Genomic DNA, 27,077 nt, shown 5'->3' on the forward strand with positions numbered 1-27,077 from the left:
TCAAGGTATTTGGAGTGGCCATCACAAATCTTTGACCTCAATCCAATAGAAAATGTGTGCGCTGAACTGAAAAAGCGTGTGCGAGCAAGATGCCTACAAACCTGACTCAGTTACACCAGCTCTGTCAGGAGGAATGGGCCAAAATTCACCCAACTTATTGTTGGAAGCTTGTGGAAGGCTACCCGAAACGTTTGACCCCAAGTTAAACAATTTGTACGCAATTCTACCAAATATCAAATCAAATCAAATTTATTTATATAACCCTTCGTACATCAGCTGATATCTCAAAGTGCTGTACAGAAACCCAGCCTAAAACCCCAAACAGCAAGCAATGCAGGTGTAGAAGCAAGGTGGCTAGGAAAAACTCCCTAGAAAGGCCAAAACCTAGGAAGACACCTAGAGAGGAACCAGGCTATGTGGGGTGGCCAGTCCTCTTCTGGCTGTGCCGGGTGGAGATTATAACAGAACATGGCCAAGATGTTCAAATGTTCATAAATGACCAGCATGGTCCAATAATAATAAGGCAGAACAGTTGAAACTGGAGCAGCAGCACGGCCAGGTGGACTGGGGACAGCAAGGAGTCATCATGTCAGGTAGTCCTGAGGCATGGTCCTAGGGCTCAGATCCTCCGAGAGAGCACACTTAAATTCACACAGGACACCGAATAGGACAGGAGAAGTACTCCAGATATAACAAACTGACCCTAGCCCCCCAACACATAAACTACTGCAGCATAAATACTGGAGGCTGAGACAGGAGGGGTCAGGAGACACTGTGGCCCCATCCGAGGACACCCCCGGACAGGGCCAAACAGGAAGGAAATAACCCCACCCACTTTGCCAAAGCACAGCCCCCCACACCACTAGAGGGATATCTTCAACCACCAACTTATCATCCTGAGACAAGGCTGAGTATAGCCCGCAAAGATCTCCGCCACAGCACAACCCAAGGGGAGGGGGGGGGGCCAACCCAGACAGGATGCCCACATCAGTGACTCAACCCACTCAGGTGATGCACCCCTCCCAGGGACGGTATGAGAGAGCCCCAGTAAGCCAGTGACTCAGCCCCTGTAATAGGGTTAGAGGCAGAGAATCCCAGTGGAAAGAGGGGAAACGGCCAGGCAGAGACAGCAAGGGCGGTTCGTTGCTAAAGAGCCTTTCCGTTCACCTTCCCACTCCTGGGCCAGACTACACTCAATCATATGACCCACTGAAGAGATGAGTCTTCAGTAAAGAATTAAAGGTTGAGACCGAGTTTGCGTCTCTGACATGGGTAGGCAGACCGTTCCATAAAAATGGAGCTCTATAGGAGAAAGCCCTGCCTCCAGCTGTTTGCTTAGAAATTCTAGGGACAATTAGGAGGCCTGCATCTTGTGACCGTAGCGTACGTGTAGGTATGTACGGCAGGACCAAATCAGAGAGATAGGTAGGAGCAAGCCCATGTAATGCTTTGTAGGTTAGCAGTAAAATCTTGAAATCAGCCTTTGCTTTGACAGGAAGCCAGTGTAGGGAGGCTAGCACTGGAGTAATATGATCAAATGTTTTGGTTCTAGTCAGGATTCTAGCAGCCGTATTTAGCACTAACTGAAGTTTATTTAGTGCTTTATCTGGGTAGCTGGAAAGTAGAGCATTGCAGTAGTCTAACCTAGAAGTGACAAAAGCATGGATTAATTTTTCTGCATCATTTTTGGACAGAAAGTTTCTGATTTTTGCAATGTTACGTAGATGGAAAAAAGCTGTCCTTGAAATGGTCTTGATATGTTCTTTAAAAGAGAGATACTAATTGAGTGAATGTAAGCTTCTGACCCATTGGGAATATAATGAAAGAAATAAAAGCTGGACTAAATCATTCTCTCAACTATTGTTCTGACATTTCACATTCTTAAAATAAGTGGTGATCCTAACTGACCTAAGACAGTTAATTTTTACTCAGATTAAATGTCAGGAATTGTGAAATTGAGTTTACATGTATTTGGCTAAGGTGTATGTAAACTTCCAACTTCAACTGTAAGTCTACGTATAGGTTGTTTTAGTTGCATCTCATTTACTTGATCAAAGTTCATGACATTTTCATATCTTTAATGCATCCAAATGAAACGTATACATTTTCAGGTACTCACATCAACCATTCCATTTGCATTTTCAAGGACTCTCCACAGCTACGAAGCAGCTCTCCAAACATACTCCCAGCGGAACCAAACATTTTTACTTTTGTTTCCCGGACAATGACACCGCCCGTGATATTCATGCTCTGGAATGCGGTATCCCCAAAGACATCGTAAATCTCCTGTCAGTGTTATCACAGAGGCCCACTTTCAGTTCACACAGACACAATATAAGAACCCTCTATTCTGTTGCATAAAACAACCATTTGATGCAATAAAAGTATTAGAACAATCTTGTGTGTGTATTGTGCATTGGAAGAATTGTAAATCCATTGTGAAAGGCTATGGAGTTTGCATTGCAAACTATTCAGATGAAAGTTGTCCATATATTGCTATTTTAGTCAAATAAAATCAAATGTTATTTGTCACATGCTTCATAGACAACATGTGTAGACTAACAGTGTAGACATGTGTAGACTACTTACAACATGTGTAGACTACTTACAGGTTCATTTCCAACAATAAAGAGTTAAAGATAAGATTTTGATTAAATAAAGAAAATGGAAATAGTGACATGAGAAATAAATACATAGTGAATAACTAATAAAAATAATGAGTAAAATGAACATGGCTATTTAAAAGGAGTAGACAATAACATGGTTATATACAGGGAGTACCAGTACTGAGTCGATGTGCAGGGGTACGAGGTCATTGAGATAGCTATGTACTGTACATATACAGTACAGTAGGTATGGGTAAAGTGACTAGGCAACAGGATAGACAATAGACAGTAGCAGCAGCGTATGTTGTGAGTTTGAAAGTGTATGTGTATGTTTTGTGGTGTCAGTGTAAAAAAAGGGTCAATGCAGGTAGTCCAGGTAGCCATTTTATTAGTTATTCAGCAGCCTTGTTTATAAGTCTTATGGCTAGGGGGTAGAAGCTGTTCAGGATCCTGCTGGTGCATTGGTACTGCTTACCGGTACCGCTTGTGGCTTGTTTGACTGGAGTCTCTGACAATTTTTTGGGTCTTCCTCTGACACAGCCTGGTATAGAGGTCCTGGGCCATATTCACTACTCTCTGTAGCGCCTTGTGGTCAGATGCTAAGCAGTTGCCATACCAAGCAGTGATGCAGACAGTCAAGATGCTCTCGATGGTGCAGCTGTATAACTTTTTGAGGATCTGAGGACCCATGTCAAATCTTTTCAGCCTCCTGAGGGAGAGAGGGAGAAGAGGTATTGTCGTGCTCTCTTCACGACTGTGTTGGTGTGTTTGGACCATGATAGTTTGTTGGTGATGTGGACACCAAGGAACCTGAAGCTCTCGACCCACTCCACTACAGCCCTGTCGATGTGAATGGGGAGTGGTGCTCTGTCCTCCGTTTCCTGTAGTCCATGATCAGTTCCTTTGTAATACTGACTTTGAGGGAGAGGCTGTTGAGGTCTCTGGTCTCCTGCCTATAGGCTGTCTCATTGTCATCAGTGATCAGGCCTACCACCATTGTGTTGTCGGCAAACTTAATTATGGTGTTGGAGTCGTGCTAGGCCATCCATGCAGTCGTGGGTGAACAGGGAGTACTAAGCACACACCCTGGAAGGGCCCTTGTGTTGAGGGTCAACATTGCAGATATGTTTTTTAATACCCTCACCACCTCGGGCGCCCGTCAGGAAGTCCAGGATCCAGTTGCAGAGAGAGGTTTTCAGTCCCAGGGAACTTAGCTTAGTGATGAGATTTGAGGGCACTATACCACCTATTGGTTGTAACTGTGGATGCTACTTTGGTCTATGCTACATTTTGTCGAATGATTTGAAATATGCCGCCATCACTATCGCTTGTGTATCTTTGCGACATTGATATTTACATTTGATGAAACATTTTAATATCCTTTGACACTCTGGTAATGTTGAAGCTATGGTGAACTTGGGGTTGATCAATGTTTATTTATGACTAAATCTGGCTTTGATAATGGCCCGTGTCTACCCAGATACCGACCTCATTGCAAATCATTGCACTAAACCCATTACTTATTCAGAGATCTGTAGAGTGTACAAAGCAAATCTGGTTGTGCAACGAAAATCTGGTTTAGCATATAGAAACAAGAACACTTACTCAAATTAAATGGATTCACAAATAAATATTTGATTGAATTTGTTGTAGTCTGCTTCTGATTGATTGCATGTGTATTGAGCTGATTGAAAGAGGAAGGGTGGGTTGTAAAAGCAGACTTTCATATTATTTTCACAAATTAAACAGAATGCAATCAGATCAGATTAGATCCCGTACTATGCAAAAATCTACTCCTTGCATAATGCATTCAACGTTATTTCAATGTTGATAAAGAAAGATGCAAGAGATTCAGACACATTTTACATCACATCATATACTTTCCTCAGAGAGAGTGACATATAATAGCCCAAATACAGTTAATTTTTCTTTCTCGCCTCTCCTGGCTGAAACTATACAAGCATAGCGGATGGCTAAGTGCATTGCTACAGCATTGTCCTACATATAAAAATTGTAATAAGCATAAGAATGGGTACAACCAGATTTGCAATTTAAACAACATAAACATATTAATACTGTATAATCAGTCCTTGGGGTATAGAATATGTTTCTGCTGGCTACCCTGATGTCTTGCCTTTCTTTTTACACAAAGAAGGATTAGTACAGAAGAACTGTATAGCAACTTATACACAAACTTCTTCATGCCAGAATCGGGGTCCCAGCGGGTTGCTTTTTCTTGCCAAAAAAAAGAGAGAGAAACAAAAAAAAGACATCAACACAAATCCATACTGTCTCCTGCTGGGAGAGCTCTCTTTTTTTTCTCTTTCATGTTTGTCACCTGGGACTTGCTAGTTGCCACTCTAAGCCAAACTCAAAAAGATGCAAAATAATACAAAAAGCCCATGAATAGAAAGTATAGAACTTACACCTGAAGTGATACAACTTTATCTGTTTGTAACTGCTTATTAAGTTTGAAGTCAACGTTGGTGGTCAGGTCGTTCAGAATACACAATATTGTTCAAATACACTTCCCCTATTTGGAGTTTTATTACAGAATCAAATTTCATTTTAAATCCACACATTTTGAGTGTCCATCCTGGTCATATTGAAGAGCTGACCAACCATGTTCTGACATCTCCCATACCTGTACACAACACATAGAGATGTTATCAACAGGCACCACTCTCTGAGGGTGGTCTCCGTCTCAGCAGAAATACATTCTAATTTCACACATACAGTAATAACACATTCAAATAAATAAACAACTAATGGAAAAAGAGTGGAGAGATATCCTCTGGTAAAGCATTAAGGATACACACAGTAGCTTTCACATGAAGACCGAGGGAGCAACATCATTCAAAAAAAATCCTAAATAATAGTAAAAGGAGATGAACATTTGAGGCTGCATTAATTACTTGAGGACCAACATAATTAGTTATGTACATTCCTTTGAGTAGCTTTCTTGACTTGAGATGAGACAAACCTGTTGCAAGGTGAGCAAATTAATAAGCTGCAACGCAAAAACAGTCACAGTGGATAGAAAGAAAGAGGATAAGGAGGATAAATAAACTAGCGTTGGTCCTACAGGTCAACCCTCATCTTTAGCTGTATTGTCCTCCAGATCCTCATCGCTGTCTACATCACTGTAGACTGTCTTCTTGACCTTCGTCTTTCTGCTTCTCTCCTCCTTCATCCTCTGTTTCCCCTGCTTTGTTGCCATTTTCACTGAAACGATAGGATGAAGAAAGGAACAAAAGAGAGTTGAAGGCACTAGTTTGCCATTTACTTTTTATAATGACAACCAGATATTAGTTTGTCCTGTCATTGATCTTTGAGAAAATAAATCATTTCAAGCTACTCAAAATCTAAATAATGTTGCTTGATAACTTGGGTGAGTGAAAGTGAAAAATGTCTTGATCTTGATCTTCTCATTGTGTTTTCACAGAGTTTATTTTGAGGTCACAATGGCTGGGTCTCACCTGCTGATGAAACCAACTGATTGTCTCGACCTCCGTCATCACGGATGGCAGTGCTGTCCTGTTTCACCTCATCATCAATGACAATCCTTTGTCGTGCACTCTCAAACACAGACTTGAGAACAATCGAGTCCTCAAATATCTATGGCAAACACACACAACATTAACCAAATTAGCCTCTCACAATCATTAGCTGGGGGCATCATGGTATGTGGATTTAATGTAGAACCGTAGGCAGTGACATGAATTCCAGTGGCCCTAGATCACATCCCCGAGGCACACCTGAGATCCCTCCAGGTTGAAGGTCTGGGCGTTGTGACACAGCAGTATGATGTCTTTCTCCAGATCTCCCACACTCCTGTACTTATGATTGCGCACACGCTCCTACAAAAAAACAACACATGGTCAGAAAACATGTATGCTCATAAATACAGTGTAAATAATTACAGTGTAAGTATTTACAGTGTAAATACAGTGTACAGTGTACCTGAATCCAACATCATAGAAAAGTTTGCTCAGATGAAGATGGAATATGCTGAATTTTTTTGTTTATGACAACCACAGGGTTGTCGAGGAACCGTTGGACACATGAAAGGCTAGCACTGCCATCTGTGACTTTGTTAACAGGCCTAGGTCCAGTTGGTATGTGGGAAGATTTGTGGGTCAATCTGGTGGGTTAGTGTTGAGATTTGGTAGTGAGCAACCAGAAGGCTGATTGGTGGGTTGGTTCTGCGCTGAATTGGTATGTGGTAAGATGTGGGTGGGTTGGTGTCGTGCTGAGTCTATAGATTGCGGTGTAGAGCAGGGGTGCCCAATCTAGGGGGTGTGCCCAATCTAAGGGGTGCGCCCCCCGCGCCAATGTTTCCTGTTGGGGCTTGAGTCCTGACATATTTTTTGTAGGGGGGAGAATGATGAAAATAATATATATCTACAGTACCAGTCAAAAGTTTGGACACCTTCTCATTCAAGGGTTTTTCTTTATTTTTTCTATGTTCTACATTGTAGAATAATAGTGAAGACATCAAAACTATGAAATAAAACATATTGAATCATGTAGTTACCAAGAAAGTGTTAAACAAATCCAAATATGTTTTATATTTTAGATTCTTCAAAGTAGCCACCCTTTGCCTTGATGACAGCTTTGCACACTCTTGGCATTCTCTCAACCAGCTTCACCTGGGATGCTTTTCCAACAGTCTTGAAGGAGTTTCTACATATGCTGAGCACAGCTGTCATCAAGGCAAAGGGTGGCTACTTTGAAGAAGCTCAAATATAAAATATATTTGGATTTGTTTAACACTTTCTTGGTTACTACATGATTCCATAGGTGTTATTTCATAGTTGTGATGTCTGCACTATTATTCTACAATGTAAAAAACAGTTGCAAATAAAGAAAATCCCTGGAATGAGTAGGTGTGCCCAAATATAAATACAGGTGCATAATAAGAGATAATAATTCAATGTGATGCTGTTATAGGTTATATAAAATGCAATATGAACAGAAAATGGTGTGTTCCCAAATCTCTGCATTTAATAGGAATTACTTTTTAAGATGGCTACCTGTTCTACACAAGAAGTCAGGCTATTTGCATTAAAATAGCCTACTGTTTTTGTGGAGGCCTGTATTCCAATTCATTGTGATGCTGTTATGAACTATGAAGGGTTATATCAAATCAATATGAAAATGTAAAATGCTATGTATTTGTGTCTAATTTGATCAAATGTTAAACAGGGGACCCTGTGTGAAAAATGTTGGGAATCTCTGATGTAGAGGGTCCACTGAGCCTACCCTGATCCTCCTGAAGTCCACAGGCTTTCGGATCAGCTCGTAGTACTCTGACACCTCCTTCCTTGAAGGCAGTTGGATGAAGCCTTTGCTGATCTGACGGCCCAACCTGGAAGCATTTAGCACAGGCTCTGTTACGGACCAAAAACACACAGACCTCTCCAGACAATAGTTTGTGATTTGTTTCAAATACTTTCAGGGTTTGATTGAGCCTGCCTGGAGTGGCAGATTGGCCAGATTTAGTTCCATTGTGCCAATCAAGTGCAGCCAAAGTATTTGAAAGAAAACACACTAGGTCAGGTCAGGTCAGGTCAGGATAGATAGATAGATAGATCAATCAAGTGCAAAATATATATATATATTTTACATCTAAGTAATTTAATCTCACCCATCTTTGTAGTTGATGACCATATCCACCAGTGTGCTCAGCTGCTTGGTGAGCTCGGGGGGGTTGGGGAGCAGCTTCTCCGCCGGAGGTCGTCCCCGGCGCTTCTTGACCTTTTCTCCTTCAGCCTCCTGGCCGGAGTCTCGTGACTCTAAGTCTTTGTTGCCGTGGTGATCACCTTTCCGTTTCTTCAGGCTGATGTCCTCTTCCATGTCCTCCAAGACCCCGTTCTCCTCCACCTTGAGGAGGAGGAAGAAGTTCTTCAGAATTCAAAGATGACTGCAATATACTTATACACTAAAACTGAAAATAGTTCACAAATAGTAAGATAAATCATTGGTGTATAGGTCCATTGAGGTCATCTTTGACTTCTGGGACTTTATTTTTGTCAAAATCTGTTTGTGTAAACAATTTAAATCTCATTTGGTACTTGCTCCCAGACAAACGAAACAACTTCTTTGCTTGCATTGAGGTCAATACATTGCCACCGACATGGCCCGCTACCAAAAGCTGCGGGCTCTCCTTCACCGCAGACAAAATGAGTCAAACATTTAAATGTGTTAACCCTCGCAAGGCTGCCGGCCCAGACGGCATCCAGACGGCATCTATACGGCATCCCTCGCCGCATCCTCAGAGCATCCACAGACAAGCAGGCTGGTGTGTTTACGGACCTATTCAATCAATCCCTATCCCAGTCTGCTGTTCCCACATGCTTCAAGAGGGTCACCATTGTTCCTGTTCCCAAGTAAGCAAAAGGTAACTGAGCTAAACGACTATCGCCCCGTAGCACTCATTTCCATCATCATGAAGTGTTTTGAGAGACTAGTCAAGGATCATATCACCTCCACTCTACCTGACACCCTAGACCCACTCCAATTTGCTTACTGCCCTAATAGGTCAACAGACAACGAAATCTCAATCACAATGCTCACTGCCCTAACCCATCTGGACAAGAGGAATACCTATGTAAGAACGCTTTTCATCGACCACAGCTCAGCATTTAACACCATAGTACACTCCAAACTCGTCATTAAGCTCGAGACCCTGGGTCTCGACCCCGCCCTGTGCAACTGGGTCCTGGACTTTCTGACGGGACGCCCCCATGTGGTAAGGGTAGGAAACAACATCTCCACCCCGCTGATCCTCAACACTGGGGCCCCACAAGGGTGCGTTCTCAGCCCTCTCCTGTACTCCCTGTTCACCCATGACTGTGTGGCCATACACACCTCCAACTCAATCATCAAGTTTACAGATGACACTACAGTGGTAGGCTTGATTACCAACAACGACGAGACGGTCTACAGGGAGGAGGTGAGGGCTCTCGGGGTGTGGTGTCAGGAAAATAACCTCACACTCAATCTCAACAATACAAAGGAGATGATCGTGGCCTTCAGGAAACAGCAGACGGCACCTTTTTCCTCCAAACATAACGATGGTCATTATGGCCTAACAGTTCTATTTTTGTTTCATCAGACCAGAGAAAATTTCTCCAAAATGTACGATCTTTGTCCCCATGTGCAGTTCCAAACCATAGTTTGGCTTTTTTATGGTGGTTTTGGAGCAGTGGCTTCCTCCTTGCTGAGCGGCCTTTCAGGTTATGTCAATATAGGACTCGTTTTACAGTGGATATAGATACTTTTGTACTTGTTTCCTCCTTCATCTCTAGGAGACAGAACGCGTCTCCTTCTTGAGCAGTATGATGGATGCGTGGTCCCATGGTGTTTATACTTGCGTACTATTGTTTGTACAGATGAACGTGGTACCTTCATGCATTTGGAAATTGCTCCCAAGGATGAACCAGACTTGTAGAGGTCTAAAAAAAAATTCTTAGGTCTGATTTCTGTTGATTTTCCCATGATGTCAAGCAAAGAGACACTGAGTTTGAATGTAGACCTTGAAATACATCCACAGGTACACCTCCAATTGACTCAAATCATGTCTAAAGCCATGACATCACTTTCTGGAATTTTCCAAGCTGTTTAAAGGCACAGTCAACATAGTGTATGTAAACTTCTGACCCACTGGAATTGTGATATAGTGAATTAAATGTGAAATGATCTGTCTGTTTATTTATTTTTATTTCACCTTTATTTAACCAGGTAGGCAAGTTGAGAACAAGTTCTCATTTCCAATTGCGACCTGGCCAAGATAAAGCAAAGCAGTGCGACACATACAACAACACAAAGTTACACATGGAGTAAAACAAACATACAGTCAATAATACAGTACAAAACTAAGTCTATATACAAAGTGAGCAAATGAGGTGAGATAAGGGAGGTAAAGGCAAAAAAAGGCCATGGTGGCGAAGTAAATACAATATAGCAAGTAAAACACTGGAATGGTAGATTTGCAGTGGAAGAATATGAAAAGTAGAGATAGAAATAATGGTGTGCAAAGGAGCAAAATAAATAAATAAATAAATTCAGTAGGGGGAGAGGTAGTTGTTTGGGCTAAATTATAGATGGGCTACGTACAGGTGCAGTAATCTGTGAGCTGCTCTGACAGCTGGTGCTTAAAGCTAGTGAGGGAGATACAGTGGGGCAAAAAAGTATTTAGTCAGCCATCAATTGTGCAAGTTCTCCCACTTAAAAAGATGTGAGGCCTGTCATTTTCATCATAGGTACACTTCAATTATGACAGACACAATGAGAGAAAAAAATCCAGAAAATCACATTGTAGGATTTTTAATGAATTTATTTGCAAATTATGGTGGAAAATAAGTATTTGGTCAATAACAAAAGTTTATCTCAATACTTTGTTATATACCCTTGTTGGCAATGACAGAGGTCAAACCTTTTCTGGAAGTCTTCACAAGATTTTCACACTGTTGCTGGTATTTTGGCCCATTCCTCCATGCAGATCTCCTCTAGAGCAGTGATATTTTGGGGCTGTTGCTGGGCAACACGGACTTTCAACTCCCTCCAAAGATTTTCTATGGGGTTGAGATCTGGAGACTGGCTAGGCCACTGCTATGGTGACCAGCGAGCTGACATAAGGGGGGACTTTACCTAGCAGGGTCTTGTAGATGACCCGGAGCCAGTGGGTTTGGCGACAAGTATGAAGCGAGGGCCAGCCAACGAGAGCGTACAGGTCGCAGTGGTGGGTAGTATATGGGGCATTGGTGACAAAACGGATGGCACTGTGATAGACTGCATCCAATTTATTGAGTAGGGTATTGGAGGCTATTTTGTAAATGACATTGCTGAAGTCGAGGATCGGTAGGATGGTCAATTTTACAAGGGTATATTTGGCAGCATGAGTGAAGGATGCTTTGTAAAAAATAGGATGTAATAGGAAGCCAATTCTAGATTTAACTTTGGATTGGAGATGTTTGATGTGAGTCTGGAAGGAGGGTTTACAGTCTAACCAGACACCTAGGTAAACAATTGTTGTAAAAATTACTTGTGTCATGCACAAAGTCGATGTCCTAACCGATTTGCTAGTTTCTTAACAAGATACTTGTGGAGTGGTTAAAAAACAAGTTTTAATGACTCCAACCTAAGTGTATGTAAACCTCCGACTTCAACTGTGCATTTGCTGAAGCATTATGATAACTCAGCGACACAATGGTAAGCATTAACTGACCTGGGCTTTTCTCAACGGAGCCTTAAAACGCTTTGAAAGGATCCATGAACCCAAATTATTCTGGTGCGTCCAATCCTCCCTATAAAACATATTTTGTTTCCAAAAGGTATCGAAATTGTCAACAAACGTTGCACACATTAAGCTGTAATAATCACATAGCCAGTTGTGAAGAGAAAGAATCCTGCAATAGCGTTCAATGTCACGATTCAGAGAGGGCACAGGGCCAGATGTGGTCTTTTATTAGTGTCTATCAGAGAATCAATCAGCTCTTTAAAATTCAGTTTCAACTGTTCAGAGCTGCCCTTCATAAGGACATTAAAACCCACATGCACTACGATAGAATCGATTTCCTTGTCCTGGCCTAGAACATTCGGGAGCAGCTTAGTAATGTAATTTACTCAAGCTCCAGGATAGGACATTGTTTTTGCACCAGGAACAGTGACATTTCTTACCCTTGAGCGGCCCAAAATCACGGCTGGTGAGAAGGACAAGGAAATCCACCCACTCCCACGCTTCACAGGATTCTGAGAACCCTTTAAGGATGGGCGAGAGACAGGATAACTTGAGCCCGCGGCTTCTGGTGCAGGCCTCCGACAGATGGAGAAGCCCCGCTCGATTTGCCGCAGGGACAGATACCCCCAGAGACAAAGGTGCAGGAAGATCAGGCTCCAGGGCGGTGAAACTATTTGTTGTTTGTATCTGCTCCGGGCCTCTCGTTGTTGATGGTCGCATCCTCCTCTTGCTGTGCTCCTTCAACTCTACTATTAGATGGGGGAGGAGAGGCAGGAGATGGCTCCCCTGGCGAACAAACTCCAGGCAACAACGACAAGGCAGAGATGCATCCAACAAGTGAGAATGGCCTCTAGCCACCACTCTGCGTTTTCCTAAGTTTCTTACGTTTCGACTTGCTTGATCAAGGAAGTTCAATCTTATAATCCTCCGCAAGTAAACAATTGCCATATTGGAACTCTAAGTGATCCAGTTTGTCCCGAAACAAAATGTAGTAGAATCAGCTTATACAGCACTGGAACCATTCATTTACTTCTCCAGACAAAAAGGAATCCATTGCAAACTCCTCTGGGACTAACTTCGTTAGCTTGTTGGCTAGTAGCTAGCTAGCTAAGGTTAGCGTCTCTGTCAAGCAGGCTTCAACCTGTCTGTTAAGTGATTCCGGGACAAGAAATAACAGTCCTAGTTGTTAAAAACGTGTTGTTTTTTGTCAAAAACAACAACAAAAATGAATGTTTCCAGAATACAGTGTTCAGCTGCGCAATCTCACCATTGGCCTCATGGTAAAATCCCTGAGCGGTTTCCTTCCTATTGGCAACTGAGATAAGATGGTGTATCTTTGTAGCGACTGGGTGTATTGATCCACCATCCAAAGTGTAATTAATAACATCACCATGCTCAAATGGATATTCAATATCTGCTTCTTCTTTTTTTACCCATCTACCAATAGGTGCCCTTCTTTGAAAGACATTGGAACACCTCCCTGTTGTTTGGGTTGAATCTGTATTTAAAATTCCCTGCTCGACTTAGGGACCTTACAGATAATTATATATCTGGGGTACAGAGATGGAGTAGTCATTCAAAAATCATGTTAAAAACACTCTTATTGTACACAGAAGGAGTCCATGCAATGTATTATGTGATGTGATAAGCACATTTTTACTCCTCAACTTATTTAGGCTTGCCAAAACAAAGGGGTTGAATACTTATTGACTCAAGATATTTCAGCTTTTCATTTTTTATTCATATCTAAACATTTCGAAAAACATAATTCCACTCTGACATTATGGGGTGTTGTGTGCAGGCCAGTGATACAAAAAATCTAAATTTAACCCGTTTTAAATTCAGGCTGTAACACGTCAAAATGTACAAAACGTTCCGAAGGCACTGTATATAAAACACAGACAAATAGCATTTTTGACTGCACTGGGCCTTTAACTTAGTTTGAGCTAAGGGATAGGTCAAAAGATGGCTGAGTTATTGACAACAACAACAAAAAATATTTTACTTGTCCAATTAAACTACTGTAAATTCACTACACAGTGGCCTATCAACTTGAAACTAGAAGGCTTCACGGAATCACCTGTACCCAAATAACCAAGGTCCAATCCAGGACCCGGATCCAGAATTCTAAATAATGTCACGGGTCTGGGTCGGTCCTGATATGATTGTCACAGGTCTCTGGTATGTGTAATTTTAACTGACTTGTCCAGAAGATGGAATTAAAATAATGGAATTAAAGTTAACCTCTTGAAGCTAGGGGGCACTATTTTTATGTTTGGAAAAATCACGTTCCCAAAGTAAACAGCCTATTTCTCAGGACCGGATGCTAGAATATGGATATAATTGACAGATTAGGATAGAAAACACTCTAAAGTTTCCAAAACTGTCAAAATATTGTCTGTGAGTATAACAGAACTGATATTGCAGGCGAAACCCAATCAGGAAGTGCCTCTTATTTTGAAACCCTTCTGTTCCTTTGCATGCCTATCCACCATTTAAAGGGATTTCAACCAGATTCCTTTTTCTCTGGCTTCCCTAAGGTGTCAACAGTCTTTAGACATAGTTTCAGGCTTTTATTTTGAAAAATGAGCGTGAAAGATCACATTGCGTAAGTGGTGGGGGCTCTCAGAGTGAGTCTTTGCACTACAGAGTAAAGCCACCATTGTTCCTCCCGCTGTTATTGAAAAACCTACACACTCAGTTGATATATTATCAAATATATATTTTAAAAACTACCTGAGGAATGATTATAAAAACGTTTGACATGTTTCTGTGGACATTATGAAGACTATTTGGAATTTCCGTCTGCTTGGTCGTGACCGCTCTTTCCTGGGTATAAAATTTTTCTTTATGGAACAAAAGGAACAATTGTTGTGTCTCGTGAGTGAAAACATCCGAAGATCATCAAAGGTAAACGGTTAATTTCATTGCTTTTCTGATTTTCGTGACCAAGCTTCCTGATGCTAAGTGTACATAATGCTATGGTAGGCTATCGATAAACTTACACAAACGCTTGGATTGCTTTCGCTGTAAAGCATAATTTCAAAATCTGAGATGACAGGTGGATTAACAAAAGGCTAAACTGTGTTTTGCAATATTGCACTTGTGATTTCATGAATATGAATATTTTTTAGTAATTTTATTTGACTGTGCTATTCAGCGATTGCTGACGAAAATGATCCCGCGACAGTGATTGGTAGCGTCAAGAAGTTAAAGGAGAAGGATAGGATACAGTGACCATGAGCCAACAGGTAGGCTACTTCATATTCTGAAATAAGTTGTTGTTTGTAACAGTGTAGGATGAGAAAGTGCATAAAGCCTCAATTAGCCTAGGTTGGTTGCTGTGTCTCATCTCCACTCACTCCTCCCTGTTCCCCATGTCACTCGCACAGACTAACAGTAGCCTACACACACAGCAAGGCGCCTGCTAGAGCATTACCTCTACCTCCTCTCCATTGCGCTTTATCAGCTCCGGTTATTAAAGTAGCTTAAAAATAAACTTTTATATAAAATATAGAGTTACTCCAGATTTTGTATTTAGATTCATTAATGAGGCAGGTAGCCTAGTAGTTAGAGCGTTGGGTCAGTAACTGAAAGATCAAATCCCTAAGCTGACAAGATGGTTAACCCACTCTTCCACAGTTGGCCATCATTGTAAATAAGAATTTGTTCTTAAATGACTTGCCTAGTTAAATAAATGTTTTTAAAAAATGTTTTAAATGCACTGTACCTATTATTGCAGATTTGCACATATGCTAATGATAACATCTTCTTCTCATGAACCATAAGTCAGATTGACTCCAGATGTGGTATTCAATGAATTCGCCTCTAATGAATTTGAGAGTGATTCATTGCTGCATTCAAAATCGGTCATGCTATACCACTAGATGGCACCATATTACACCAAGGCTATAAGAAATGAACCGATGGATATGGGGCCTTGAAATTTTGGAAATCTGACCTGTTGCCTCCAATGCTTCCCACAGTTAAAACCCAGCAGCGTTGCAGCTCTTGACACAAACCAGTGTGCCAAAGCACCTACTACCATACCCCAATTGAAAGGCACTTAAATATTTTGTCTTGTCCATTCTTTAGAGCATGGGTATAACTATTGCAACTAATACCTATTGAAAATAAATATTGATCAAGTGGACTTTGTCTCATGCAAATGAATGATAGCTTTTAATCATGCAGACAGACAATGTGAAATATCGCTGAAAATATTTCACAAATCTTGACATAAACCATTAGTCAAAATACCAACCCCAAAATTGGTACATCAACTGAATACATTAAGTAATGACATTAAGAGTGATTACCAGCTGCATTCAAAGGTAACCAACCTACAACACTAGACTAAAGTCATCCTTGTGGTATTGATAGATAAACATGGTAATGATTTCACTGATTGCACATAAAGACAGTTCCTAAATGATAAAGTGATTGCTTTGTTATCCAACCGAGCTTGTGTCCTTTCTGTCATCCTGTGAACCCCGTTCATTGCTGCTTGCAGCTATATTATAAATAAAATCTGGATGTATTGAATGTTCCATGTGGTCAATATTAAAAGGGCAGTTCATTTAATATAACAGGCTTTTAAAATATAATGTTGGTGCACAATTTCCACTTAAAATATTAAAAGATATGCAAAAGGGACTCATTTTCGTGGAACAACCCAAATATCAATATCTTTAGAAGAGAAAAAGTTCAAAAAGGTTAGAATGTAAAAATAAAAGAGTGTGAGTGTGTGAGTCTTATGTGTATAAATGTGTGAGTGTTTGCGTGTGCACGCTCATATGCGTGTGGTTTCTGTGCAGCAGGGTTGCCTGTGTGTTTTTATCTCTCATAGCTGCAAATGTCTGCAGCAAGCAACTGCTGTATTTTACACAAAGGCAATTAAAGCCTAGATGTATGCATGCAGCAGCGCTTGTCTGGGCTGGAGGGGAGAGTGAGAGAAGAAGAGAGAGCGAGGAGAGAGAAAGGGGGAGTGAATATTTATTCACATTGGGGGGAATTCAGACCCGAGTTCCACATGCTTTATAATGGAACATTATTCCCTTTTTATGCACTTCTCTCTCTATGTGTATTCTCACCTTGAACACTGTTCATATTCATGAAATCACAAGTGAAATATAGTGAAACACAGCTTAGCCTTTTGTTAATCACCCTGTCACCTCAGATTTTTTAATTATGCTTTTACAGCCAAAGCAAGACAAGCATTTGTGTAAGTTTATTGATAGTCTAGCATAGCATTATGTCCAGCTAGCAGCAGGAAGCTTGTTCACGAAAATCAGAAAAGCAATCAAATTAAATCGTTTACCTTTGAGGAGCTTCGGATGTTTTCACTCACGAGACTCCCAGTTAGACAGCAAATGTTAATTTTGTTCCATAAAGATTATTTTTATAGCCGAAATACCTCCTTTTCTTGTTCACGTTTTGTTGAGAAATCCACCGGAAATTGCGGTCACGGCAACACCGAAAAAAATTACAAATTAGATCCATAATATCGACAGAAACATGGCAAACGTTTTTATAATCAATCCTCAAGGTGTTTTTCAAATATCTATTCGATAATATATCAACGAGGACAATTGGCTTTTCACTAGGAGCGAGAGGAACAATGGCCGCCTTTGTCTATTACGCACAAATCACTCTGAGAGCCATCACCTGACCACTGACACAATGTTGTTGCTCACGCTCATTTTTCAAAATAAAAGTATGTCTACCGACTGTAGACACATTAGGGAAGCCATAGAAAAAGGAATCTGATTGATATCCCTTTCAATGGTCAATAGGGATGCATAGGAACGCAGAGGTTTCAAAATAAGAGTCACTTTCTGATTGGATTTTTCTCAGGCTTGCAGGCCTGCAATATCGGTTCTGTTATACTCACAGACAATATTGTTACAGTTTTGGAAACCTTAGAGTGTTTTCTATCCTAAGCTGTCAATTATATGCATATTCTATTATCTGGTCCTGAGAAATAGCCCGTTTACTTTGGGAACGTTATTTTTCCAAAAATGAAAATAGTGCCCCCTAGCCTTAAGAGGTTTTAATAAGAAATTTGTGGAGTGGTTGAAAAACTAGTTTTAGTCACTCCAACCTAAATGTATGTAAACTTCTGACTTCAACTGTACATTTTCTAAGTCTGAATTAGGCCCATTCAGCAGAGAATGAGGAATGCATGCAAGCAAGAGGAGAAAGAGTGCCCCCTCTTCTTGAAGCCACAAAGTTCAAGGCCGAATGCGGTACTGCAGGCATTGTTTGCAGAAAACAGGATCCCTATTATCGTGAATGAGAAAATGGTCATCTTTGTGGTCAATCTTCATGTAAAATAAATACATAATCGAAGACTATGTTACCAATAATTGCTTCTATTACACCAGATGTATGTCCTTGAATCGATTTATTTTAACATCTCACACAGAATAAGTTATAATGATGATTTAGTTGTTAATGCCAGCCAGCAGGACCGAAGGTCGGCCTTCAACTTGAGATACTCAATGAGAGAGGGCAACACTAGGCTAGCCTGCAACGTAACTACAGGGACTAGCTCAAACTGCACGTTATGTATCAGTGAGAGTATCCATGAGACACCATCTTAACCAAATTCCTTGGCTTCAAATGCTCTATTGTAATCTTCACATAGGAATGAATGGTATCACGTTTTTCCATGACATAGACTGACCATGTGAATCCTATGATCCCTTACTGATGTCACTTGTTAAATCCACTTCAATCAGTGTAGATGAAGGCGTGGAGACAGGTTCAAGAAGGATTGTTAAGCTTTGAGGCAATTGAGACTTGGATTGTGTATGTGTGTCATTTAGAGGGTTTAAGGGCAAGACAAAATATTTAAGTGTATGGTAGTAGGTGCCAGGCACACCGATTTGTGTCAAGAAGTTTCCCATGTGTATCAAGAATGGCCAACCACTCAAAGGACATCCAGCCAACTTGATCCAACTGTAGAAAGCATTGGAGTCAACATGCGCCAGCATCCCTGTGGACCGCTTTGGACACCTTGTAGAGTCCATGCACTGACAAATTGAGGTTGTTCTGAGGTGGTGCAACTCAATATTAGGAAAGTGTTCTTAATGTTTTGTACACTCAGTCATTGATGTAGGCTGGCCAATCTAACGAAAATATTGATGTATGAAATGAGTCATACAGCCACGCAGGCATGTAGACACATAGACACAGCACACCCACATGATATTATACTGTCTTAGCACATATCTACAACGACACAAAGATGAATGCGCATGTAACTGTATATTCATGCAGATATGTCGTCTGTGCTTATGAATACACATTCATATTTGGTCAACCGACACACACACACACACACACACACACACACACACACACACACACACACACACACACACACACACACACACACACACACACACACACACACACACACACACACACACACACACACACACACAGACGACCACAGTGGCCAAATAACCATTATCAATGGCGAAAAATCTGAATGACATTCTGACAGTGGAATATGCATGTACGTACACTGATACACATGCACACACACAGTGAAAGCGAGAAAAGCATGCATAGAACAGAAATGATAGAGAGTGTCAAGAACAGTACAAACGACAACAAAAGACATCATGCTGATAATCTGTCAGCTTTAAATGGTCATCTTTACAAAGCCCGGCAAACATTTCTCTACCGGGCTACAGTGGAATGCACAGGGATACAGAGTAATCCTGAAAGACGGGCATAACAGCTAAACACTGCCTTTGTATGCAAGTGTGAGTGTGTGTACAGTATTTGTTGCTCCATGCCAGTACCATCATCACCAAAAAAGCCTGCCTCTTCCTTCCCCTCCTCGACTGGAAAACGATACCCCCTCATCCGTTACAGCTCACACCTACACACCCACACCCTCTACCTCTCACACACTCACACAGGCACCGTGCACACCTACACAGACGGACAGACACGCACACTCTCTCGTCTCCCTCTGTGCCGATCTGTGCGATGCAGCAGAATCCTATCCTGAGAATAAAGAGAGGGAGAGTGAAGAAAGAGAGTGAAAGAAGGAATAAATATTTACCTGGCTGCAGTCTGCAGTCTGTCTCTGTGGATCAGGATGGGTTGTAGCTGGATCGGCTGCAGCTGCAGCTGGAGGGGAGAGAATTAGCAAGCCAGCATAGCGGCGAGCTGCTAGCCTCTTCATCAGCTGATCACTCAAAGAGCAGGAACCCAGAAGGGGGGCAAGCATGCAGAAGAAAAAGAAAAGCACTAGGTTTTCATACACAAATCAATGGGTAGCTGAGCAGGGGAAATAACAATGTCATAATAATAGTAGTCATCTCACTCTGGCTCAGTGTGGCGGGCTGCAGTAAGCATTTCTCTCCCTGTCCTCTCGCCTCTGCTGCAGTCTCATTCCTCTCAGTAAGGCCCCAAGCTCGTCTGCCTCTGCATGTTTTAATATCGACTGTCGCCATACGCCTTTTTTTCCAGATCCTGTTAAAGTTATCGGGTCCAGTTTTTTTTTCATGAATGATTTTTGCATTGCTTTTCAGCGTGGGGATAAGACTCTGTGAAGGGTGGGGTGAGGGATAGATGAGATTCTAATGTGCATGTTACACACACACACACGGCTCAGACTGCACACAAATAACACAAGCTCAGTCCTGCCACGATGATGTCATGCTAGTGGTAATTTAGGTTTTTGGTCGCGTGTCCACGTGTGTGTAGAAACAATTTATTCTGTAGCTCTAATTCCTCTGCGGAACTCCACTGAGAAACCTGATGCCAACGTAAAACTACAGAAAAAAATAAAAACAAGGGCTGGTGGCCATTTACATAAAACATAAATTACCTTGTGGCCATTATGCTTGCAAAAAAGGTTCAAGGTCTGTCCGAACAGAAGGACCTGTTGTTATGAACTCTGCAAAGGTCAGACATGGAAAGATTTTGATTTTGATCGGACTTATATTTCTCAGCAAAATCTTCATCATAATCATTGTCTTCACATTCAACAGCATGTGTCCTGATCCAGGAAGCTGCTATTCCAGACTGTCTGTGTCTGTGCTGCATAGAGCATTACATCATTTGGCCAATACGCCACTTCAGGCTACTGGTCTTATTATTGCTCCATCTTGAAATTAGATATATATTTTTTATATATATTTTTGTGTGGTAATAGTCCCCTTACGTGGTCCTGTCCTCACCTTGACAACAGGGGCGATTAAACAGGAAAAAGGAATTTGATGTGAGCAAGACGATCAATATCAAATCAATGTTGTGAAGAGTTGGTTTTATATCAAATATCGATTTGTGTATATGAGTAACGTCGTCTAGACGTGTTCATTCCAGTGAGACAGAGATATCATTTTATTTTTATCTCCCTGAGATCACCACTTGCTCAAAACAACATTTTCCACTGCTGCTTGTTACCATAGCAACATCACATTTTGATTATGGACCTCATAGGCACTAATGTATTCCATCACTGAGCTGGGGAATCATCACATGCTCAAGGAGGCCTGAAGACAACCATAAAAGAACCAAATGTACATGATTTCAGACAACGGTAATATTACATGTTTCACACACATTCGGGATCTGAGAAGACATACACAAGCACTCACACACACACACACACACACATACACACACACACGCGCGCACACACACACACACACACAAACACAGACACACACAAGTCAATCACAACCCATTACAGATCTTCTCTCACCACACTCCCTAGACCCCCTCAAACACCTCACCCTAAAGAATTCAAAACGTTAAGAGTTTACAAAGTCGTCAAGGATCAGAGGAAGTTCACGTGAAAGTTTTATAGAGAGATTTTTTTTCTTCTGAAGGAAAACTCTACAGACAGAAGTGGATGGAATGGGGGTCTGGTCCCCCTGGAGGACGGGGAGGATTGGGTAGCATGTAGTATTAGGTGGAGATGTAGAGCTGAGTCCTAAACGGTGTGCGTCCCTATGTAGTGCACTTATTTTAATCAGAACCGTATGGGCTACATAGTTTTGTACTATATTCCTAATACTGTATATATGGAATAGGGTGCCATTTGGGACACACCCTAGGATGGAGATGAATGAGGAGTATCTGCTTCATCTAATTCAATCCCTCAGTTTTAACGATGGGAAACTGTATATCCCCCTCACTTATTTCCAAATGTTCAGACACATTTCACTGTTAGGGTGACACATTTCTCAGCATTTTGGAGAACAGTGGAAGGGATTGAATATGTCCTAGTGGGGGGGTCAGGCTGTCAGTTCTGGAGGAGGGATGGCGGTGCATGAGCTCACAGGCATAAGAGAATGTTTTGGAGAGGAAATTAGTCCCTGGAAATTGCGTACTGTGTCACATATGTGCAGATATCTGCACCACGTCACCGCTCTCTCTCGCTCTGCTGTGTGTGCATGATGTGCCTCTTGCTAGCTGTCACTCAATTGAAGAGGGACTGAAGCTCATTGGTTGAATTTGAATCGCTAGGGGGCTGGCCCAAGTGGGGGAAAATTGAGAGAAAATGGAGCAGTGCATCCAGAAAAACTGTCGCTTTCAAACTAGGGATTTCGTGGCAAATTGATGGAGGTAAGACAGTAATTCTGCTCATAGATAATGCATGTATGAACTACATAGTAACACACCCAGTCCAAAGCGGGAGGTTTAAAAAATACTTAGTAGTCGCCAAAGTTTCGGAGCATGTCTTTAAGAAATGCTGGAGGCCATGACTGAATTAAACCTGATTTGGTTTCGTGGGGTGTGGTTTGATGTGGGTACCTCGTGTATGTGTTCCAAGGTGGTAAGAGTTAGCCAAATATTTTAGCTAATTAGCTACAGCCGGGTGATGTGCAACCGTGGCGAAGCTGGTTTGACTTTGGACAGCCTATCTCTGGGGATCGTTAGGGGCCGTCAATAAGTTACACAATGTAAATGGGACATTATTTTCATCTTAGTTGTCTCATTAAATGCTTTCAAAATTTGTATATGAATTTCTACAATTTATAGTTGTTTTTAAGATTTTTAAGTCATTGACATTTTGAGCTATTGCCCTTTTAGAATATTAGCCCATTTACATTGGGTAATTTACTAATGGTCCCTAAGTAGCTCCATAGGGATATCTAATGTCAAACCAAATTGACCATGGGCATTATGATTGGGTCAAGTGCAGCTGCACTACGAATTGATAATTACATGTACCTGGGTGCTGCCAGCTGTGGGCAGGAATGAAAATAAACCCTGAGAAAACAGTTGCAGTACCCTTGATTCATTCATTCCGTGACATACCATTATTTCCTATCATCTCACAAATCTCCATTTTGGACGAGACTGACTTTATGATTGAAACAATAGCAAAGCAGTCATCCCGTCTGTGTTTTGGCAAAAAGTTGAGGGATGGGCCTGGACACAGAGCTATGGATGCAAGAACTGAATTGTTTTAACTATGTTTTGAGGATATTCAGTGTTTGTTTATGAACATTGGAGTAAAACAAGCTTGTATTTTGGGTTCTGATGGCATTTATAAGTCATATTCTTCAAGAATCAATAGGTTTACAGTGTATCATTAATGAGTCCAAAAATGTATGTAGCAACTAAGGATTCCAAATTTAAGCGATCCATTTCATTGTCAGGGGTATGAGAGGGTAACAAGGTAGTCTAATTGGCTCCCCTGTGTTAACCGTGATTAGTTAATGTCAATGGGAGGTTTGCTTAAAAGTTAGTGTTGCATTCTTACCTCAAGTTACATTGCTACAGAGTTGCCCTCAATCTCTATTAGCTTCTGAAGGAGAGAAACCAATTTAGACAACGACGATTAGGTGAGGGCTCCAGATTAATTGTTTGTTGTAGACAATACTACGGTACCCATTGGAAAACTTCTGTGAAAACCTACAACTGAGAGAAATGCTATGAGGAACATTCACAAAATATGATTGTTTGCTATGACTACTTCCTCACCTTCGAACCAAGGTGCATGAACAGAAGAGCAAACGGAAGAGAAGAAAATATGAGGACAAAGGAATGGAATTCAAAAATGTGTTGGTTTTAATTAAAGAGAACCAGTTTTGAATTCCCCTGCCATTGTACTCCAAGAGGGGCTGAAAGTTTTGCTCACGTGGACCATTCACCAGCAGGAGAAAACTTAACGGAGTTCTGTTCCTCACACAGTGTGTTCCTCTGAATATGTTCAACCAGAAAGCTCCAGCTGGTGGCGCCAGGTACAAATATATCAACTTTACCCAGACCTGTCATGATGTACTGTTGTTCTACAGTATACAATGCCATCGGAAAGTATTCAGAACCCATTCACATTTTCCACCTTTTCGTATGTTACAGTCTTAATCTAAAATGGATGAAATTGTTATTTTCCATCAATCTACACACAATAGCCCATAATGACCAAAGGTTTATTAAAAATAAAAAAGTGAAATATCACATTTACATAAGTATTCAGACCCTTTACTCAGTACTTTGTTGAAGTACCTTTGGCAGCGATTACAGCCTTGAGTCCTCTTGGGTATGATGCTACAAGCTTGGCACACCTGTAGGGATGGTGCCTGGTTTCCTCCTGACGTGAGTTCAATCTTGGTTTCGTCAGACCAGAGAATCTTGTTTCTCATGGTCTGAGAGTCCTTTAGGTGCCGTTTGGCAAACTCCAAGCAGGCTGTCATGTGCCTTTTACTGAGGAATGGCTTCTGTCTGGCCACTCTACCATAAAGGCCTGATTGGTGGAGTGCTGCATCTCCACAGAAGAACTCTTGAGCTCTGCCAGAGTGACCATCGGGTTCTTGGTCACCTACCTGACCAAGGCCCTTCTCCCACCCGATTGCTCAGTTTGGCCGGGCGGCCAGCTCTAGGAAAAGTCTTGTTGGTTCCAAAGATCTTCCATTTAACAATGATCGAGGCCACTGTATTCTTGGGGACCTTCAATGCTGCAGACATTTTTTTGGCACCCTTCCCCAGATCTGTGCCTTGACACAATATTGTCTCGGAGCTCTACGGACAATTCCTCAACCTCATGGCTTGTTTTTTTGCTCTGACATTCACTGTCAACTGTGGGACCTTATGTAGACAGATGTGTGCCTTTCCAAATAATGTCCATTCAATTGAATTTACCACAGGTCTATTGCAATTAAGTTGTAGAAACATCATGGATGATCAATGGAAACAGAATGCACCTGAGCTCAATTTTGAGTCTCATAGCAAAGGGTCTGAAAATTTCCGTAAATAAGTTCTGTTTTTATTTGTAAGACATTTGCAAGAACGTCAACAATTATTTTTTTCACTTTGTCGTTATTGGTCATTGTTCGTAAGATTGATGAGGAATGTTTTTTATTGAATGCATTTTAGAATAAAGCTGTAACGTAAGAAAAGTTTAAATAAACTTCAATCAAATGTTTTTTGAAATTACAGTGAAATGCTGACTTTACAAGCCGTTAACCAACAAATAAGTCTTAAGTAAAAAAATAGATAAGTAAAAAATAACAAGTAAAAGTAACAAATAATTAAAGAGCAGCAGTAAAATAACAATAGCAGGGCTATATACAGGGGTACAGAGTCAATGTGTGGGGGCACCGGTTAGTCGAGGTAATTGAGGTAACATGTACATGTAGGTAGGGTTAAAGTGACTATGCATAGATAATAAATAGAGAAGCCTCTTGGACCTAGACTTGGAGCTCTGGTACCGCTTGCTGTGCAGTAGCAGAGAGAACAGTCTATGACTAGGGTGACTAGAGACTTAGACAATTTATAGGGCCTTCCTCTGACACCGCCTGGTATTGAGGTCCTGGATGGCAGGAAACTTGGCCCCAGTGATGTATTGGGCCATACGCACTACCCTCTGTAGTGCCTTGCGGTCAGAGACCGAGCAGTTGCCATACCAGGCAGTGATGCAACCAGTCAGTTGCAGTCATGTTCTCGATGGTGCAGCTGTAGAACTTTTTGAGGATCTGAGGACCCATGCCAAATCTTTCCAGTCTCCTGAGGGGGAATACGTTTTGTCGTGCTCTCTTCACAACTGTCTTGGTGTGCTTGGACCATGATAGTTTGTTGGTGATGTGGACACCAAGGAACTCTCAACCTGCTCCACTATAGCCCCGTAGATGAGAATGGGAGTGTGCTCTGTCCTCCTTTTCCTGTTGTCCATAATCATCTCCTTTGTCTTGATCAAGCTTCCCGCAACATAATTACCTCAACTATGTACATAATTATTTGTTTTTCTTATGTCTTATTTATTTGTATTATTTTAGGTATTTTCTTAAAACTGCATTGTTGGTTAAGGGCTTGTAAGTAAGCATTTCACTGTAAGGTCTACCTACAGTCTACCTGTTGTATTCGGCGCATGTGACAAATACAATTTGATTTGATTTAAACTGTAGTGTTTTTGCGGAAATTAATGTAGTATACTATAGAATTCCCTGTAGTGTTTTTGGGTGCTCCCTCTGCTGTTTCCTGAAGTCCACGATCAACTCCTTTGTTTTGTTGACGTTGGGTGAGAGGTTATTTTTCCGGCACCACACACCCAGGGCCCTCACCTCCTCCCTGTAGGCTGTCTCGTCATTGTTGGTAATCATGCCTAATACTGTTGTGTCGTCTGCAAACTTGATGATTGAGTTGGAGGCGTGCGAGGCCACGCAGTCATGGGTGAACAGGGAGTACAGGAGCGGGCTGAGCACGCGTCCTTGTGCGGCCCCAGTGTTGAGTATCAGCGAAGTGGAGTTGTTTTCCCTACCTTCACCACCTGGGGGCAGCCTGTCAGGAAGTCCAGGACCCAGTTGCACAGGGTAGGGTTCCGACCCTGTACCCTTGGAGGGTACTATGGTGTTGAATGCTGAGCTATAGTCAATAAACAGCATTCTTACATAGGTATTCGGCCACAGTGTCTCCCAACCCTTCCTGTCTCAGCCTCCAGTATTTATGCTGTGTCGGGGGGCTAGGGTCAGTCTGTTATATCTGGAGTATTTCTCATGTCTATCCGGTGTCCTGTGTGAATTTAAGTATGTTCTTTCTTTCTTTCTTTCTTTCTTTCTTTCTTTCTTTCTTTCTTTCTTTCTTTCTTTCTTTCTTTCTTTCTTTCTTTCTTTCTTTCTTTCTTTCTTTCTTTCTTTCTTTCTTTCTCTCTGAGAACCTGAGCCCTAGGACCATGCCTCAGGACTACCTGGCCGGATGACTCCTTGCTGTCCACCAGTCCACATGGTTGTGCTGCTGCTCCCGTTTCAACT

General features: G+C 41.5%; 1 protein-coding gene across 3 annotated transcripts; it reads right to left on the reverse strand.

Annotated features, from left to right (window-relative positions):
• Positions 1–4,462: 4,462 nt before the first annotated feature.
• Positions 4,463–20,543, reverse strand: LOC109874314 (probable global transcription activator SNF2L2). 3 transcript variants are annotated; one of them, XM_020466175.2, is made up of 7 exons: positions 20,198–20,543; positions 19,934–20,001; positions 8,257–8,492; positions 7,872–7,977; positions 6,365–6,466; positions 6,086–6,224; positions 4,463–5,831 (listed from the first exon to the last, which is right to left on the reverse strand). In XM_020466175.2, the coding sequence occupies exons 1-7, from the start codon at positions 20,325–20,327 to the stop codon at positions 5,695–5,697; spliced, it is 918 nt and encodes a 305-aa protein (XP_020321764.1). In that variant the 5' UTR covers positions 20,328–20,543; the 3' UTR covers positions 4,463–5,694. The 3 variants fall into 3 exon arrangements, with proteins under 3 accessions (XP_020321764.1, XP_031665442.1, XP_020321765.1); XM_031809582.1 differs by having other exon boundaries at positions 19,934–20,121; positions 20,198–20,518; XM_020466176.2 differs by having other exon boundaries at positions 19,934–20,059; positions 20,198–20,495.
• Between the last annotated feature and the right edge of the window lie 6,534 nt (positions 20,544–27,077).

The sequence above is a fragment of the Oncorhynchus kisutch genome, linkage group LG29 (assembly GCF_002021735.2).
Source record: "Oncorhynchus kisutch isolate 150728-3 linkage group LG29, Okis_V2, whole genome shotgun sequence".
In the NCBI taxonomy this organism is placed as follows: Eukaryota; Metazoa; Chordata; class Actinopteri; order Salmoniformes; family Salmonidae; genus Oncorhynchus; species Oncorhynchus kisutch.